The 18,684-nt window shown below is 43.2% G+C and overlaps 1 protein-coding gene across 1 annotated transcript; it reads left to right on the top strand.

Moving 5' to 3' along the window:
- Window positions 1-11,795: 11,795 nt before the first annotated feature.
- Window positions 11,796-17,262, top strand: EXOSC3 (exosome component 3). Its single transcript, XM_008707842.2, has 4 exons — window positions 11,796-12,172; window positions 12,916-13,065; window positions 15,556-15,707; window positions 16,813-17,262. The coding sequence occupies exons 1-4, from the start codon at window positions 11,849-11,851 to the stop codon at window positions 17,012-17,014; spliced, it is 828 nt and encodes a 275-aa protein (XP_008706064.2). The 5' UTR covers window positions 11,796-11,848; the 3' UTR covers window positions 17,015-17,262.
- Window positions 17,263-18,684: the final 1,422 nt, after the last annotated feature.

Here is an 18,684-nt window from a genome sequence, read left to right as displayed (position 1 = left end):
GACAGTGAATGTTATAACTAAATCAAAAGACACTTCTTAGAATTAAGGTTTTACTGATTTCCTACCTTTACACAGACGGCCTGGTGGTACTCATTTCCTTCTTCTTCTTTTTTTAAAGTAGGCTCCACACCCAGCATGGAGCCCAACGTGGGGCTTGAACTCATGACCCTAAGATCAAGACCTGAGTTAAGATTAAGAGTCGGACACTTAACCGACTAAGCCACCCAGGCACCTGATGCTCATTTATTTCTAAGAATTAAATTAAGAAGAAGCCTTGATATTAGTAAAGTACTTTGTAAAGTTCTTTCATACATCCTTCTCCACAACTCTGTAAGGTAGTTAAGGCAGATATCACTATCCCCAGTTTACAAATAACGAAAGTAAGGCCCAGAGAGGCTGAATGACTAGAACAAGACCATACCAAAAGTAAGAGGACTTTGGGTTTTCAGTATATTTCCTAATGGGATGTTATGGCAGACAACTAGTGGCTGCTATCCAGCAGCCATTTCTCCCCTCCTCCCATGACAAAAGCACCTAGGTATTGTTCAGATATCAGATTGCCACCTGTTTCAGGGAAGGTTAAGTCCTTCTCCAACCCTAGTGGGTGAATCCTGATTGGTCTAAACCAATTATGGTTATTCTATTCCAATTCTTAGTGATTGGTCTAGGAATGGTCATGTGACACCATCCTGCCCAATAAGAAAGGAGGGGAAATCAGCTAGGGGCTTTCTTCTCCAGAAAGAATATGAGGAAGAGGTGCACTCTCCTAACCCCTTCCACGAGTTGTGGAAGGATGTGATGTTTACTGCTGCTATAGCCATCTAGTGACCAGGAGGGGACAAGTGTGAGCCCAGAGTCATCACACCAAGAAAGACAGAACCAAAAGATGCTAAGAACCTCATCCTGTTGTATCACTTAGCCACTGGATTAAACAACCCAGGAATCACCCTGTCTCTGGATCTGTTATATGGGACACTGAACTGTCCTTACAGTTACATGAACTGGATTGGGTTTTCTGTTACCTGTAGTTGAAAGCACTCTGATAACAGATGCTAACAATTTATTACTGGGCCAGAAGACATAAAGAACCATGTCTATCAGCCAAGAGCAGGGATTAGGGAAGTGGTGGGGAAGTGGAGAGGTATGGACAGGTGAAAATGGCACTGAGGGAGAGGCTGAGGGCTCCAAACCTTTCCCACCAGAGCAGTTGGATTTTTATCTTTTTTATATAATGGATTTCCATTCAAGATTTTGTTTGGAAAAAAATCGTCTTAAGTTTACCACCAAGTTTGAAAAACAAAAGCTTATAGCAAATGTCTATGCTCAAAGAAGGGTCTTATAATTTGGCAGCCTAGAGCACCAGCTTTAGAAAGTACCCAAGGAAATAATTCAGGGATGTTCAAAAAGATAAATGTACAGATATCTGTTACAAGTTCTAAATGTCTGAGATTGAGAGAGTGTTGAAATGAATTAAAATATCTCTATTATACAATACTATATTACGCAGTCACTAATTACATTGATGCTTTGACCTGGAAAATGTCCATGATAACACAATTTCATTAAAAAAAAGTTACATGGGGGCGCCTGGGTGGCACAGCGGTTAAGCGTCTGCCTTCGGCTCAGGGCGTGATCCCGGCGTTCTGGGATCAAGCCCCACATCAGGCTCCTCCGCTATGAGCCTGCTTCTTCCTCTCCCACTCCCCCTGCTTGTGTTCCCTCTCTCGCTGGCTGTCTCTATCTCTGTCAAATAAATAAATAAAATCTTTAAAAAAAAAAAAAAAGTTACACGTATAGGGGTGCCTGGCTGACTCAGTCGTAAGAGTATGTGACTCTTGATCTGGGGGTTGTGAGTTCAAGCCCCACACTGGGTGTAGAGATTACTTAAGTAAATCAACTTAAAAAAATGTTACATGTATATGTATACAAGAAAATAAGGAAGAAAACACATCAAAATGCTTATACTGCCTGACCTAGGTGGAATCAGATAATTATTATTTTTGAATTTTCTGCTCACTTAATTTTTCTTATTTTCCAACACGTAATTATAGGAAGAAGCAAGGTACCTCTCACACTTGTTTAAGCAGCTAGCATGTATCTCAGTGGTTCTATCTCCACACCATATTATAGTGCTAAAGGAAACTAGAAACAAACCTCACAAGTGTGCAGAAGGCTGAGTGACAGGGAAGGGTCCCAGAACATAAGAGCCTGTCCCTAAGAGGAAAAAAGCATGTCCTTCTGACTGGGATACAACGAGACCCCAAAGGAAGGGTCTGTTCACAGGAAATCTTGGGCAGACTAGGGCAACCAGTTCCAGGGATTCCACTGCAGCCGACACGGCCTGCATGGACTGACCCCCTGCATAAGGGGACGATCTCACCTTCTTTTCTACCTCCTCTGTGAGCTCTACAATGTCAAAAGGCAGGTCCTTCTCGTAGGGAATGGGGTAACGGCTGATGGGTTTGGACTTCTCTTCCTGCTGAATCTCATAAAGGCGCAAGTTCAGGGTCACCAAGGCAACTTTTCCCAAAAGCTATTTGTCACAAAGTGAAGATGAGACTGAAAGGAAAGAGAGAGAGGTTTGGGGGGCTCCTGAAGGACTGGCTTGGGTGGCTAGTCTGTACACCTGGGCCTAAAGGAAAGAGATGGCAAATAGGTTTCACCTCCTGGCACAATTCCCGCTGATTACAAACTCCCTGGCTTGAGCAATCATGAAAAGGATTCTGGGCTCAATAAGAAACAATACTGTAATCAGCTGGTAGTGTCTGACGTAGGTAGGCAACATGAGGGCATGGTGGCCCAGGTAACATTATTTGCAATAGGTCAGATAAATGTTTGAGCCTGGATTGAAGTTCAGAACTGTCTGATTCCAAAGTCTGTGTTCTTCCTACTTTGTAGTCCTGTCTCTTGGGAAAAAAAAAACTAACTAAAAAATATCAAAAACTAACAATATTCTAAATGAAGAATGGGAAACAAACACATAAATTTGAATGGGGAGCCCCTTCGTGCCTTTTACCACACAGAGTTCTAAGAGGGGTACTTTTCTGAAAGCTCAGTGCGGTCAGGTTACCTATGAAAGATAGTGTAATCAGACAGCCTGGGTCCAACCCCGACTTAGCAAATGTGTGAGAAGAGGCAGGTCCCCCAGCTTCATCTATAAAGTATAGATAATAAGAATATCAAATTCACAGAGTTGTTATAAGGATTTAATGAGTTAATACATATAAAGCTCTTAAAATAGAGCCTTGCTCTTAGTATATACTATATATTAAATGAGATGTTACAGGTTTAAAATAAGGGTGCGATTCAAGGATATTGGGGTACACTTGCAAATCTATCAATTGACATTTGCTTACATATTCAATACTAGACCCACAGAGAATTTTGGACAACTCCCCTCACACCTTTTAGGAACCCTGGATGGGTCCTGTCTACTGTAGCAGCCCACATGCCTGACCTTCACATCTGACACCTCACCGCTGTACATCGTGCTGAAGAGAAAGGTAAAGGCTTTTGTATCTTTTTAATTTCAGCTTCCCCCACCCATTAACTAGGATTGGGCCACTGATCCATGAGGCTCCCAGGCCAAAAAGCTCTATCCACACATAGATTCATACTCTTTGGGCGTTGAACTGAGAAATAAGAAGTCAGTTAGCTGGCAGGGAGAGTTTGGGCTGAAAAGTACGAAGCGAAGCAAGGCAAGGCCGCCGGAGTCACGATGGTCATGAGCACACCATAGGAGTGAGAGAGAAATCATGAGTAAGCAGTCATGAGGGAGAGAAAAAATTCAGGGTGGAGGGTAAGGAATAAAGCTGGTGGTAGGGAGAGATGCAGACAGACAAAAAGAAAAGGACAAAAGAGCAGCCGAGACTTGTCCATGGCAGAGTTTCCAGGATCCTGCTGCAGAGGTCCCCTGAAGCACCAGGACTAACTCTCAGTTTCAGTTTCCATGTGGCATGATTGCTTGGTTTCCCAATACTTGAGACAGAGCTTTGACAAGAAGAATCAGAGAGAACAACCAAGAAAGTAAGTGTGTCATTTCAGTCAGGGAGCCTTCTGTAACTCAAAGAAAACAATGTAGTCAGGAGTGAAATGGTCCTACCATATAAACTTAAAAATAAAACAAAAAACATACACTCATATAATCCTTAGTGTACATGGTTACTTTCAGTTAGCATACTGTGTTCTAGGTTCAACCAAGTTGTAGCACTTATCAATACCTTTTGTTCTTTTTTAGGGATTGAATAATATCCCCTTAAATAGATGGGGATTTTGTTTCCCCATTTGTCAGCTGATGGTCATTTACATTTTTTGTGCTTTTTGGCTATTACGAATAATTCTGCTATGAACATTCACACACAGTTTTTGTGTAGACACAGGCTTTCAATTCTTTTGGGTATATCCTTGGTGGTGAACTGTCATGTTATATGGTACCTCTATGTTTAACTTTTTGAAGAGCTGTCAAACTTTTCCAAAGTGCCTGTATCATTTTACACTCCCACCAGTGAGGGTTCTAATTTCTCCACATCACCACCACCACTTGTTATTATCTTTTTGATGATAGCCATCCTAGTGGGGGCAAAATACTCTATCACTGTGGTTTTAGTTTGCATTTCCTGGACTAATAACATGAAGCACCTTTTCATGTGCTTATTGGCCATTCATATATTTTCTCTGCAGAAATGTCAGTTTGGATCCTTTGCCCATTTTTAAAATGGGCCACTTGTCTATTATTGAGCTGCGGGTGTTGCTTATATATTCTAGATACATATCCCTTATCAGATACATTATTTTCAAATATTTTCTCCCATTCAGTGGGTTCTCTGTTCAATTTTTAAAAAACATTTATTTTAAGGTGAGGGGAGAAGCATGCTGGGGGTGCAGACGGAGAGGCAGTTACGAGTACTTCTCCCTGAGCCCAATGCGGGGCTCTATCCCAGGTCCCCAAATCACAACCTGAGCTGAAACCAAGAGCTGGACACTTAACCAACTGCACCACCCAGGTGCCCCTGTGTTCACTTTCTTAATGGTGCCTTTGAAGCACAAGTTTCTAATGTTAATAAAGTCCAATTTTTTTTCCTTTGGGTGTTTGTGCTTCTGGTGGTAACATATCTAAGAAACCACTGCCAAATCCAAGGTCACAAAAACTTATATGTTTTCTTCTAAGAGTTTACTCATCATTATGTATGTGGATATCCAGTTGTCCCAACACCGTTTGTTGAAATATTTTTCTTTCCTCACAGAACTGTCTCAGCACCCTTATCAAAAATCAGTTGCTCGCAAATGTGAGGGTTTACATCTGTGTTCTGAATTTTTTTCCTTGATCTGTGTCTATCCTTATGCCAGTACTGTCTTGATTACTGAAAGCCTTATAGTAGGATTTAAAATGCCTTATAGTAGGATTTAAAATCAGAAGTGTAAGTTCTCTAACTTTGTTCTGATTCTCAAGTTTTTTGTCTGTTTACTTGTTTTTGCTATTCTGGATCTCTTGAATTTCCATATTAATTTTATTTTATTTTTTATTTATTTTTTTTAATAATATTTTTTATTGTTAGTCACCATACAGTACACCCCTAGTTTTTGATGTAAAGTTCCATGATTCATTACTTGCGTATAACACCCAGTGCACCATGCAAAACATGCCCCCCTCAATACCCATCACCAGCCTATCCCATTCCCCCAGCACCCTCCCCTCTGATGCCCTCAGTTTGTTTCCCGGAGTCCATAGTCTCTCATGGTTCATTCCCCCTTCTGTTTACCCCCCCCTTTCTTCTTCCCTTTCTTCTCCTACCGATCTTCCTACTTCTTATGTTCCATAAATGAGTGAAACCATATGTCTTTCTCTGCTTGACTTATTTCACTTAGCATTATCTCCTCCAGTCCCACCCATGTTGCAGCAAATATTGAGAAATCGTTCTTTTTGATGGCTGAGTAATATTCCATTGTATATATGGACCACGTCTTCTTAATCCAGTCATCTGTTGAAGGGCATCTCGGCTCCTTCCATGATTTAGCTACTGTAGACAATGCTGCTATGAACATTGGGGTGCATATGGCCCTTCTCTTCACTACGTCTATATCTTTGGGGTAAATACCCAGTAGCGCAATTGCTAGATCATAGGGTAGCTCAATTTTTAACTTTTTAAGGGACCTTCACACTGTTTTCCAAAGTGGTTGTACCAACTTGCATTCCCACCAACAGTGTAAGAGGGATCCCCTTTCTCCACATCCTCTCCAACATTTGTTGTTTCCTGCCTTGTCAATTGTTGCCATTCTAACTGGCATAAGGTGGTATCTCAATGTGGTTTTGATTTGAATTTCCCTGATGGCTAATGATTTTGAACATTTTTTCATGTGTCTGTTAGCCATTTGTATGTGTTCATTGGAAAAGTGTCTGTTCATATTTTCTGCCCATACCATATTAATTTTAAGATCAGTTTGTCAATTTCTGCAATGAAGATAGTAGGGATTTTGACAGGAATTACTTTGAATCTGTATATTAATTTGGGGAGTACTATTATCCTAACAATATTAAATCTTCTGACCCATGAATATGAGGTACCTTTCCAATTATTAAGATATGTAATTTCTTTCAATGTTTTATAATTCCCAGAGTTTAAGTTTAGTATTTTTGTTAAATTTATTCCCAAATGTTTTATTCTCCTTGATGCTACTGTAAATGGAACTGTCTTAATATCAGTTGTCCAAGTATATAGAAATGCAATTGATTTTTGTATATTGTTCTTGAATGTAGCAACCTTGCCGAACTCATCTGTTAGTTCTAACAGCTTTTTTTTAATGGATTCCTTACAGTTTTCTACATACCGGATATCACCTGCAAATAGAAATAGTTTTACTTCTTCCTTTCCAGTCTGGATACCTTTTGTTTTTTTTTCTGCTGAACTGTTTCAGATAGAACCTCCAGTACGATGTTGAACGGAAGTGGAGAGCAGACATCCTTGTCTTCCTGATCTTAGGGAGACAGCTTTCAGTCTTTCACCACTCAGTATGATGTCAGCTGTGGGTTTTTGTAGATGCTCTTTGTTAGGTTGAGGGGGTTCCTTTCTAATCCTAGTTTATTGAATGTTTTCTCATGACAGGGTGTTGAACTTTTTAAAATACTTTTTCTGTATCTATTCAGATGATAATGTGGTTTTTGTCCTTTGGTATGGTATGCTAATTGATTTCAAATGTTTATTCCTAGAATAAATCCCATTTGGTCATGGTGTGTAATCCTTTTTATATAAGGCAGGATTCAGTTTGCTTGTATTTTGTTGAGGATTTTGTGTCTATATTTATAAGGGATATTAATCTGTAGTTTTCTTTTCCAGTGGTATCTTTGGTTTCGATACCAGGGTAATCCTGGCCTCATACAGAATGAGTTGGTATGTGTTCCTTCCTCTTCTATTTTTTTTTTCTTTTTGGAAAGAATCTTTGAAGAATGGGTATTCTTTAAATGTTTGGTAGAATTTGTCAGTGAAGCCATCTGGGCCTGGGCAGACTCTACCTTATTGTTGTTACTGACAAGTCTGTTGATCTCACAACTTCATGAGACCATGAGCCGGTTACCAGTGCACTGACACAATGCTCTAAACTCACCCTTACTGCTCTGAGAAAATGGATCTGGGTCTTTAAAACATTTTTTCTTTGCTATCTAACATAAAGACAAATTCTGTAGGGAGAAGGCCCTGAAGAAGCATTTCAGGAGGAATCGGTTTTGCTTACCAGTTCCAGTGTTCATTCTGGTATGCTGCTGCAGCATGGAAGCTTCTCCAGCATCTGCTCCTGCTTATCTTGGTGGCCAGAAGCACCCAGCAGCCAGCAGTTTTCCCTAGCACCGTATCAAGCAGTTTTGTAACAGAGGCTTCCAGGAGACACTCCCCCAGGAACAGCTTTCCCCAGAACCCTAGTAGTGCCAGCAAGGTCTGAAGAGTGGATTTCTTTTCAAGATTTATTTATTTTAGAGAGAGAGCGAGAGAGCGAGAGTGCACGCACAAGAGGGGGGGAGGGCAGGGGCAGAGACAGAGAGGGGAGAAGCAGACTCCCTGCTGAGTGCAGAGCTGGACTTGGGGCTGATCCCAGGACCCCAAGATCATGACCTGAGCCGCACGCTTAATCAACTGAGCCACCCAGGTGCCCCTGGAGGGTGGATTTCTAAGCAAGTTCCACTGGCACAGGTTCCCAGTGACTTCTTACTATTTAATGAGCCATGACCATGTCCTCTCCAACAAGGTCTCAGTCAGTCCTGGACAGCAGGAAGAGACTTCCTCAGATGTGCTATCTCACCACTAGGCATGGCTGTTCCCTACAACTGCTATTCTTATACTCTTTAAAGCTCTCTTTAGCTTTTACTTGCCATGATTATTTGTGATTAAAAACACTGGTAGCAAGCAGACTTACTTGTAAGTGATAATTGTAAGCATTTACATTTAAATTCTTTACTTGAATAAAGACACTAGCAATACTTACGTGGCCTCTCAATTTCTGTATCTAAATCAGCATGTAATTCATTTGTAATTTGAAAAAGACTAAAAAAAATCTTAAAGGTTCACTCAAATATCACATTCTTTGGGACACCTATCCTGAGGCCTTCCTCCCCACAGAGTGGTAACCATTTCATCCTCTCTACCCTTAGGACTGACACCCTAATCAGGTTGCTACAGCCACCCTAACCCTTGATATTTTCATGTGGAGACAGCAAACTCCCCCAGGGCAGGGACCATGATTCGGCTGACTCCTCGGCTCACTTCCTGGCTCAGAGCAAATGCTCAACTAGAGTTGTTGATTGACAGGAAAAAGCAACCCTCCCAACCCCGTCTCGGTGGCTCAGTAGATTGGGTGCCCAACCTTTAATCTCAACTCAGGTCTTTTTTTTTTTTTTTAAGATTTTATTTATTTATTTGAGAGACAGAGCGTGCACTAGCGGGAAGGGGGGGAAGGGCAGGGTGGGGGGAGGCAGAAGGAGAAGCAGACTCCCCGCTGAGCAGGGAGCTCTAGGCAGGGTTCGATTCCAGGATCCCGAGATCATGACCTAAGCCACAACCAAGAGTTGGAGGCTTAAACGACTGAGCCACCCAGGCACCCTTGGTTCAGGTCTTGATCTCAGGATCTAGTTCAAGCCACCGCCCAGCGTGGACCCAAAAGCTAAACAAAACTGCCCAATTTCACCAGTCAACAAAGAAAAGCAACCATGAAATGCTACTTTGCCAGCTTCTCAAGTCGCCAAGATTTCTAAAGAAGTAGTTTTGGGAAATCATCTGGAAGGCTATGGTCCGGCCCAACCTTTCTAAAGATCAATTTGGTAATTTTGTGGAAGAAAATCCTGAAGTGGGGAGGTGTACAACACAAGCAATCGAGGGCAGAACCACCCTTACAGCTCCGGCTCCAAGCGGGCCACCCCCAAACAAGGAATGGGCCTATTCCACCTGGGCCGACCTGCTGGGAAGCCCTGAGGTGGGGGGCCGACAGCTAAGCTTGCTCTTCACCCAGGAAGGCCTGCATTAACTGCCCGGGCCCAGCATCCTCTGCATTCCCCAGCCCCACGGCCACTTCTGCATCAAGAAACGGCAGAACGTGCGGTCTGGAAACGCGAACTTCATAACCGCAACCCAAGCTGACCCCAAGGCTGAACCGCATGTCGCTGAAGTCCATGGCCGCAGCAAGGAGCGTTAAGGCCTCCACACACTCGCCGGAGGCCTCGGCTCCCCACTCACCCGCACGCTGGCGGACCTCCGCAATCCCCAGGCCCTGCCCGCCACGCCAACCCCGGCCGTGCGCTTTACTCACCAGCTGCCGCTGGGCACCGAAGCGGCGAAGCACTGACTTGAGGGCACGCGGCTCAAAGTAAAGGAGGTCTTCCCCCGCGCCCCGCCTCCTGGGCCCACCCCTGGGGAGGGCCCCACCCACGAGGAGCTGAGGCCGGCCCCTTCCGGCCACAGCTTCCGGTCTTCAGGCGTCTGCACGCCCCTGGGCGTTGGTTTTTTTCTGTCGACTTGGAGTGAGCCAGGAGGTACCCACGTGCCACTCGCAAAAGGTGGTGGGCTTTAAAGGCCTCCTTAGCCAGCTTTGGGCCCACTTTTTTCCAAAGACTTCTCTAGCAGCATGTGGTGCGCGAGGGACAATCCTGGGATCATTTCCCGACTTTTCTCTGCTTGGCCCAGACCAGAGGCCATTGAGCACTCTTTGGGCATGGCCTTGGGCCAGCCACGATTCAGGCGGTCTTGGTCATTGAATACCTAGTGGTTGCAGGTCCTCTAGAGCTGGGTGGGAGTGGGGAGGAGGGGGAAAAAATCTGCACCATCCTTCCTGCCAGGGTAATTTATCAAGATAAGCTCCTGCAACAATCTGACTGCAAAACAATAAAAGCTAGGGGTGCCTGGGTGGCTCGATGGTTAAGCGCCTGCCTTCAGCTCAGGTCATGATCCCAGCATCCTGGGATTGAGCCACGCATTGGGCTCCTGCTGCAGCCGGGAGTCTGTTTCTCCCTCATTCTCTGCCTCTCCCCCTGCTCATGCTCTCTGTGTATCTGTCTCAAATAAATAAATAAAATCCTTTTAAAAATTGTTAAAAACAACAATAACAAAAGCTACATTTCATTTGTCCTCTTAAGACTCTTTTACCCAGGGGCGCCTGGGTGGCTCAGTCCTTAAGCGTCTGCCTTCAGCTCAGGGCGTGATTCCAGAGTCCTGGGATCAAGCCCCACATCAGGCTCCTCCGCTGGGAGCTGGCTTCTTCCTCTCCCACTCCCCCTGCTTGTGTTCCCTCTCTCGCTGGCTGTCTCTCTCTGTCAAATAAATAAGTAAAATTAAAAAAAAAAAAAGACTCTTTTACCCAGTTGGCTCGCCAGCATTTTGCCAAATTTGGAAGGTAAGTTAGAGATGATCCATCTTAAAACGTCCCCCAAATCTAAAAATTCAAGTTGGAAGCCAATGCCTCAAAGAGATAGGCAAAGCCAAGCCCTCCCATTCCCCAGAAGCACCCAACCTTTCTGGGGAATCTGACCAAGCACTAACTGGAGATGCTGGTGTACAGAGGAAACAGTGATTTCAAGTAAGAGCAGTCCTGATGTGCTATGGATTTGGAATTCAGCTGCTTCTCACCTGGGCAACTAGTGTGCTTCAGGGAATGTATCCGCAAGGATTTAATTGCGGTTACTGATTTCCCCAGGCCATGTAGGGATAGCTCAATTATGTGGAAATGCTCATGTGTATGTGTATATTTTCAGGGGGAAAAGGGAAGAAACACACACCAAAATGTTACTATGCATTCATCCACCAGGTACTACCTATCTAGGTGCTAGACCCTGGGCTACAAAGTGAGAACTAGCTCACAGCCTAGCAGGAGACAAATGGGGCCAAAGACTAATATGTTTTATTTCCTTTGTACTCTTCTCTTTGTTTCCCACAATGTGAACAGATATCTTCTCTAGCTACCACCAAAAAAGGTTTTATTTTGAAAAAGAAAAATACTTTTCCCTTTGAGGGCGGAGTCGGAAGGAGAGGATCAATCCGAAGCCCCTCTGCTCAGTCCTCAAGGTTCCCACGGAACCATAGGTGGGAGCGTCTTAGTATCCTGTGATGCAACCCGAAACAGCGAATGTGAGGAATCTGCCATCGACTTAAGCCGTGTTTTTCCTACTGTTCTGCAGAAAGATTGCAAGATGGGTGACGGGCGAGGGTTATAATCACAGCCACCTTGGCAGGACCCCAGAACACAGTGATCAGGTTTCATAGACGTAGGTTCAATTCAAATAGACCGCTACTACCGGAAACGGAAAGCCTAGTGCCGGCTGGCGAGTGGACGCGGAACCGGAAGCGGAAGGTGAAAATTGCGTTTGGTGGCTCCCGGTATGGCTGAGGCGTTGGGTGTTGTGGCCGAATCCCTTGCGGGAGACAGGGCGCGGGCGGCGCGCACTGTGCTAGATCAGGTGGTGCTCCCGGGTGAGGAACTGCTGCTGCCCGAGCAGGAGGACGCTGAAGGCCCAGGAGGTGCTGGGGAGCGACCGCTGCGCCTGAATGCGGGGACGCGCTCCCGGGGGCGCGTTGTGTGCGGCCCGGGCTTGCGGCGCTGTGGCGACCGCCTGCTGGTCACCAAGTGCGGCCGCCTCCGTCACAAGGAGCCCGGCGGCAGCAGCGGCGGTGGCGTTTACTGGGTGGACTCACAGCAGAAACGGGTGAGTTGGGACTCCGGAAAGGTGATATGGCCGTGAGAGTGAAATCTTCGCTCTGGGAAGAGGCAGGGATGGGGCCCTGGACCTCCTCTGTTAATGCTAGTCTAGAGCCACCATAGTCTTGTGCCCAACCTCTGCATCCCCTTTAGAGCACTGTGAACAAATGAAACGTGGCCTGAGAATGGCGACCAGGAGAGAAAGGAGACTGGAAATCTTGACGTATAAGAGTTTAAGGATTGTAAGACATAGTCTTAAATTGCCTTCAAAATCTCAAAGGCCAGGGAACACTAGGCATATCGTTTGGAGTCCCAAAGGGCAGAAATCCAAGCTCAATGAGTGGATGTTCCAGGGAGTTAAATTTCTCTTAGAACAAGTAAGGACTTTACTGTCTTAACAATGAAATAGCCTTCCTTGGTTGTAGGATCCCTTGTACCCTTGGACTTACTATCCCGGCAGAAGCTCTAGGGACTTCCAGATAAGGATACAAGATGTATGGGATGGATACTGACTCAGATGAACAGACCATTAGAAGCTGTAAAGAGAGTTTATGATGTGATTGTTTTACTGAGAGTAACATATGATCAAATTTGTTGATTTGTGTTAATTTGTACACTTGAATTTCAAAATAGTTTCTAAACTCTAATGACAGTAAAGTAACCACTAAGGACTTACTGAAGACATCTTCCAAGATATCTTGGAAATGATTGTCATTTATGGCTATTGTTTCATTCTGTTTTCTTTCGTAGTATGTCCCAGTGAAAGGAGACCATGTGATCGGCATAGTGACAGCTAAATCTGGAGATATATTCAAAGTTGATGTTGGAGGGAGTGAGCCAGCATCTTTGTCTTACTTGGCATTTGAAGGTGCAACTAAAAGAAACAGACCAAATGTGCAGGTAATGGTGGGAGCCTTTGGTTTCAAAAATAAGAAAAGCATAAAAATATCCAGAAGACTACCTGAATAATCTCCTAAGCATGACCTATTTTCTTAGTTTGGTGGGTTAATCTCTCAGCATCTGTGTAATCACTTCAGGCTCCAGGAGTTCCTCCCAGTGCTCCAGCTCTGGGGCCAGAGTCACATACTTACTTTACATTTGCTATATTGGGGGCTGTTTCATCTCTACTGAGTTGAAAGGTTATATCTGTTCTCTCTATTGTTACCTGTAATGTCCGTATCCACTGGACAAGGAAGTAAGCCATAGGTTTGGGGAGGAAGGAAGGGTAAGTAGTGCAAATCGCCATATCAGCCAGCCATGCAGCCTGATTGTTAAGTCCTGGGACTGGCATCTCACAACTTCAGTCACATCTCTGTTTCCTAACAATCTCTTCTTGGAGCTGACAGAGGAGCAGTCTTGTTACCTCAGGTTTTCGATTTGGGCTTTTCAGGTAGCGTAGCCGCACTTTGTCCATCCAGAAATTTGGTGGTTTCTTTCCCCCTTCTCACTAACATTTCATTTGTCTTTAGTTGCTTAATCTTTACTGATCCTGTTTGTTTCTATCTCAGATGTTCTGCTCATTCATCCATGTATATCTTCCTTTTGCAAGTTCAGACCTTAGCTACCTCCTTTTTTTTTTTTTAATTTTATTTATTTCAGAGAGAGAGTGTGTGTGAGCACGAGCAGGGGGAGAGGACCCTGAGGTCATGACCTGAGCCAAAGGCAGCTGCTTAACCGACTGAGCCACCCAGGCACCCCCAGATCTTAGCTACTTTTGACCAGACTTGGTCAGTGACTTCCTCATTAACATCCCTGCCTGTACACTTTTGTCCTTCCATCTGGGCTTTTGAGAGCTGACAGCCTCACATGCTCCCCTTTCTCAAAAAAAAAAAAAAAAATCTTTAGAGCCTACAGATTTCATTGGCATTATACTCCAGAAGTCTTCCCTCATCTATAATTATATGCTTGAATCCCCCCCCCAACTATTCAGTAGTACGACTGAATTCATAAGTCCCTGCCCTGGCATCTTTGCTCATGCTGTCCCCTCTATCTGGATTGCTCTATCCCCTTAGCCTATGATACACATGCTCATTTTTTGAGACCCAGGCTAAGCACCACCACCTCTGTCAAACCATCCGTCTACAGTCACCTTTCTTGTAACTTTAGCACCTACAAAGTCTTAAATGAACTTTGTTATTTATATGTACATCCCCACTGCCCACCAAGACCAAATGCTCTTGAAATGCAAAGAATGTTTTTGTTTCTCTTTAGTTGCTAGTCATCAAGGAATAGTAGATACACAACAGAACAAGTTCTCTTTCCTCATTCCCTTTGTTTCATCATTTTGAAGTTCAACTCTGAGTTTTTTTTTTTTAAAGATTTCTTTATTTGGGGGGGGAGAGAATCTCAAGCAGACCCCACACTGAGGGTGGAGTCTCACAACCCTGAGATCATACCTTGAACCAAAATCAAGAGTTGGACATTTCACTGACTGAGCCACTGGTGCCCCATCTGAGGTTTTTAAGTAAGTCTTGCATGAAGTATCAGTAAAGTACCATTGTTCATTTTGCTTTGCATAATTTGCATGCCAAGAGTTTCCAGTCTTCTGTAATTCCCTAGGATAGTGCTATCTACTAGAACTTTCTGTGATGATGCTGGTGTTTTACATCCGCACTGACTAGTATGGTAGCCACTAGCCACATGTAGCTGTTGACCACTTGAAATATGGCTATTGCAATTGAGGAACTGAATTTTAAATATCTAACTTTAATTAATTTAACTCTAAGTTTAAATAACTACATGGGGGTAATGGCTAGTGTATCAGATGGTGTAATCCTAGAGGATGTTGTCTTTGAGATAGCTCTCAGTCTGAGGAGGGTACACATCTTAACGTTGCCTTTTTTTTTTTAAAGATTTTATTTGTCAGAGAGCGAGCACAAGCAGGAAGAGTGGCAGGCAGAGGGAGAAGCAGGCTCCCTGCTGAGCGAGGAGCCCGATGTGGGACTCGATCCCAGAACCCCATGATCATGACCTGAGCCAAAGGCACATGCTTAACAGACTGAGCCAGCCAGGTGTCCCTTAATGTTGCCTTTTTAAAGACTCAACTCCGGAGTGACTGTGGGTATTCTGGAGGATAATTGGTTTGTTAGCCCCAGAAATATAGATGGCTGGCATTGCTGCCCATGAGAAAGAACCGGAGGCACCTATAGAATGATTTGTTGAGGGGCACCTGGGTGGCTCAGTCAGTTAAGCGTCTGCCTTTGGCTTAGGTCATGATCCCAGGGTCCTGGGATTGAGCCCCACGTCGGGCTCCTGCTCAGTGGGGAGTCTGCTTCTCCCTCTCCCTCTCCCCTCTGCTCATGCACTCACTCTCTAAAATAAATAAATAAAATCTTAAAAAAATAAAAGAATGATTTGTTGAAATGAACTGTTTTTGAATTATCATTTTAGGTTGGAGATCTCATCTATGGCCAATTTGTGGTTGCTAATAAAGATATGGAACCAGAAATGGTCTGTATTGACAGCTGTGGACGAGCCAGTGGAATGGGGGTGATCGGACAGGACGGTCTGCTTTTTAAAGTGACTTTGGGCTTAATTAGAAAGTAAGTCCTGATGCCTTCTGGCTCACCTATCTTCTTTTATAGTTATACCTTCTTGGAAAGCTGACTCATCTTTGGGATTTGGATTCTTGCAACAATGTCTGAATATCCTCAAAGTTAAAAATCAGTGTCCATTTTTAGCAGAGTTATAAACTCATGTATTTAGTCCCATTCTCTCTTCATGTGAATACAGTAAATTCACCATGTATCTGGTGGTGTAGTTTTTGTGTTGATATGTATGGAATCTAGGCTTCTCTCCCAGAAAGTCTGTTCCTTGTAGCTGATATACTCAAATCCAAATATGAAAACTGGCATTTCCTCCTTCTAAGTCATTTGAATATAGATACAATTTACAATTGTACAAAATGACCAGATTTTTCTAGTAATGGGGGCCGAATGCAGGTAGGCTGATGTGCACTAAAAGCTTATGAATACATTCACATAAGGCTCCTGCTATTCTGTCCTGGTAGAATTAATAGTTTCCAGAGTTAGATTCTGTTAGGTGTTTAGACCTTTACCTACCCAGAGCTGTGGCCTGTTAAAGAGCTTTACTCCTAGAGCCCCTGAGTCTCAGAGCTCGGTGTTGCATGTCTCTCTGTTACTTATTCTGCAGATTTGGACTATTAGTTGAAGACAAACATGTTATTAACCAACCAGCACCCTTGTGGTTTGAAAGTCAATGCTTCTCTCCAAGTACTAAATTTAATACCAGGGAATAATTTATATGGTCAGGAAAATAAGCTTAAACTGTTCTTTTACCACCATAGATAAAAAAAAAAAAAAAAAAAAAAAAACTATGATTCTAAAGCCTAGGAATAAAGTGCTCTGACAGTATAAGTGGTAGAACTTTATACATTTTTTGTAAAGTTGGTGACACAGGGAGTTATTTCTTTGTAGAGCATATAACCCACTGTTGTGACCTGTGGTATATGGCTAAGTGTGCTTGGATGAAAGGGGGCAGCAAATGTCATGTGCCTTGTTCCTGGATGATGTTGGTAGGTTTTTTAATAACTATGGAGAACTGTCCAGAAACTAGGAGTATTCTTTTAAAGGAGAGTCAGGTCACACCCTACCACTTTATTAAATTTACTTTCCATCTCCTCACCAGGCTTCTGGCTCCAGACTGTGAAATCCTACAAGAAGTGGGAAAACTCTACCCACTGGAGATAGTATTTGGGATGAATGGAAGAATATGGGTTAAGGCAAAAACCATTCAGCAGACCTTAATTCTGGCAAACATTTTAGAAGCTTGTGAACACATGACAGCAGATCAAAGAAAACAGATCTTCTCCAGATTGGCAGAAAGTTAGGTGGAATTTTTAACGGGTCATTTGACCCAAGAGACAGTGGGTTTCCTGGGGAAAAATTTTTCAGGGGAACCTCTCCCCATTAAACGTTCAGAAGACAAAATGTGAATGTACATAAATTGTCTTATTAAAGTCCTAAATAAAATATTTTTATAAAAATGTTACTAATTGCCACCCATGTTCTTCTGGGTGAGAAAAATCATTATGAAATAATGATGTATTTTTTTCTTTACAATAAAGTTTACTAAAAGTATTATAGTTTATTTGGTGTTAACTCCTTTAGTTTTTCTAAAGTGCAGCATTTATAATAAACCGGAAGTAAGCATTAAAGTAAGTTATTTTCTAGGGGCGCCTGGGTGGCACAGCGGTTAAGCGTCTGCCTTCGGCTCAGGGCGTGATCCCGGCGTTCTGGGATCGAGCCCCACATCAGGCTCCTCCGCTATGAGCCTGCTTTTTCCTCTCCCACTCCCCCTGCTTGTGTTCCCTCTCTCGCTGGCTGTCTCTATCCTGTCGAATAAATAAAATCTTTTAAAAAAAAAATAAAGTAAGTTATTTTCTGATAATAGTAAAACATGTTCACAGAAAATGTAGAATACATAAAGAAGCAAGTACACTGTAGACACAGTGTATTTTTCAAATTGGAATTACAGGATTCCACCTTATATACTACTTTGTGATGTAGTCTGTTCACTTCAAACAACATTTAATGTATTTCTTACATGATTGCTATTAAAAAATGCAAGTTATATTTCATTTTCATGTTATAGGATATTTTGGGTATGTCCAGCTTTTTGTTTTATAAATAACACTGATGAGGATCTCTGAACCCAAGTCCAAGACTACATGCCTAGGTTTTGGGAAAATGGTAGAGGTGATAGAGTTGGAGAGGAAATTCTTCCGTGCTGTTTGGGGTTTTAAGCAAAGCCTTTAGAGGTGATGATCTCGGTGAGTGTTCTGGAGGGTAGAGACCTCCCTGAGAGTATGAGTCACCCCTGAAGCCTAGCCACAGGAGGTCCCTTCTTGGATGACAGAGATTATAGAACTCATTCAATATGGTGACCAAAGAGCATTATATATTCCCAAAGATGTTTCCTGAAGCCTGGGCTGCTTTTAATAAAAAGACACTTATAATTTGTAAGGTGATCATAGCTCCTGAAGGATTAAATTCTGAAGGGGAGGGGACAGAGCAGAGAAGTAACGTTTTGGTTCTTTTGAGATCTAGATGACATTTTCTGAATTTGCTAACAGCTTAGCTTTCAAGTTCACTGACCCAAACTGGTCAGAGCAACTGAAACAACTGTATGTAACTAAGATATGAGAAAAGGGATCACTGAGATTTGTGTAATGAGAGGTTATCCAACATGCTTGTGTCAGAGGCAATGTATTTTCTGCTTATTTTTAAGTTAGACTTAATACTTTGTTTTTGTTTTTCAATTTGACCTGTCAGTTACAAGTATATATGAAAAATCTAGTTTGTACAAGGCTCAGAAGGATGTAAAGATACTCCCACCAAGTGTCTTGTTAGGAGGCTACCCTAAGGAAGAGAGAAACCCTCCACTCCCATACTCAGCAGGGGAGACAGGGTAGGAGCCACAAGTGGCAACAAAGTGCTATGGAGGCTTAAAGCAGGGCTAGGTTAGAACAGGCTGGTCCTGCAAAACATGTAAAGTGTA

This window comes from Ursus maritimus, unplaced genomic scaffold (assembly GCF_017311325.1).
Source record: "Ursus maritimus isolate PB19 unplaced genomic scaffold, ASM1731132v1 scaffold_17, whole genome shotgun sequence".
In the NCBI taxonomy this organism is placed as follows: Eukaryota; Metazoa; Chordata; class Mammalia; order Carnivora; family Ursidae; genus Ursus; species Ursus maritimus.
Note: the sequence above shows the minus strand (reverse complement) of the source record. Positions and strands in the feature narration are given on the sequence as shown.

Coding starts and splice junctions, on each gene's coding strand:
- EXOSC3 (XM_008707842.2), top strand. CDS start 11,849: ATGGCTGAGGCGTTGGGTGTTGTGGCCGAATCCCTTGCGGGAGACAGG. Junction 13,066..15,555: donor GAAACAGACCAAATGTGCAG/GTAATGGTGGGA, acceptor TTATCATTTTAG/GTTGGAGATCTCATCTATGG. Junction 15,708..16,812: donor ACTTTGGGCTTAATTAGAAA/GTAAGTCCTGAT, acceptor TCTCCTCACCAG/GCTTCTGGCTCCAGACTGTG.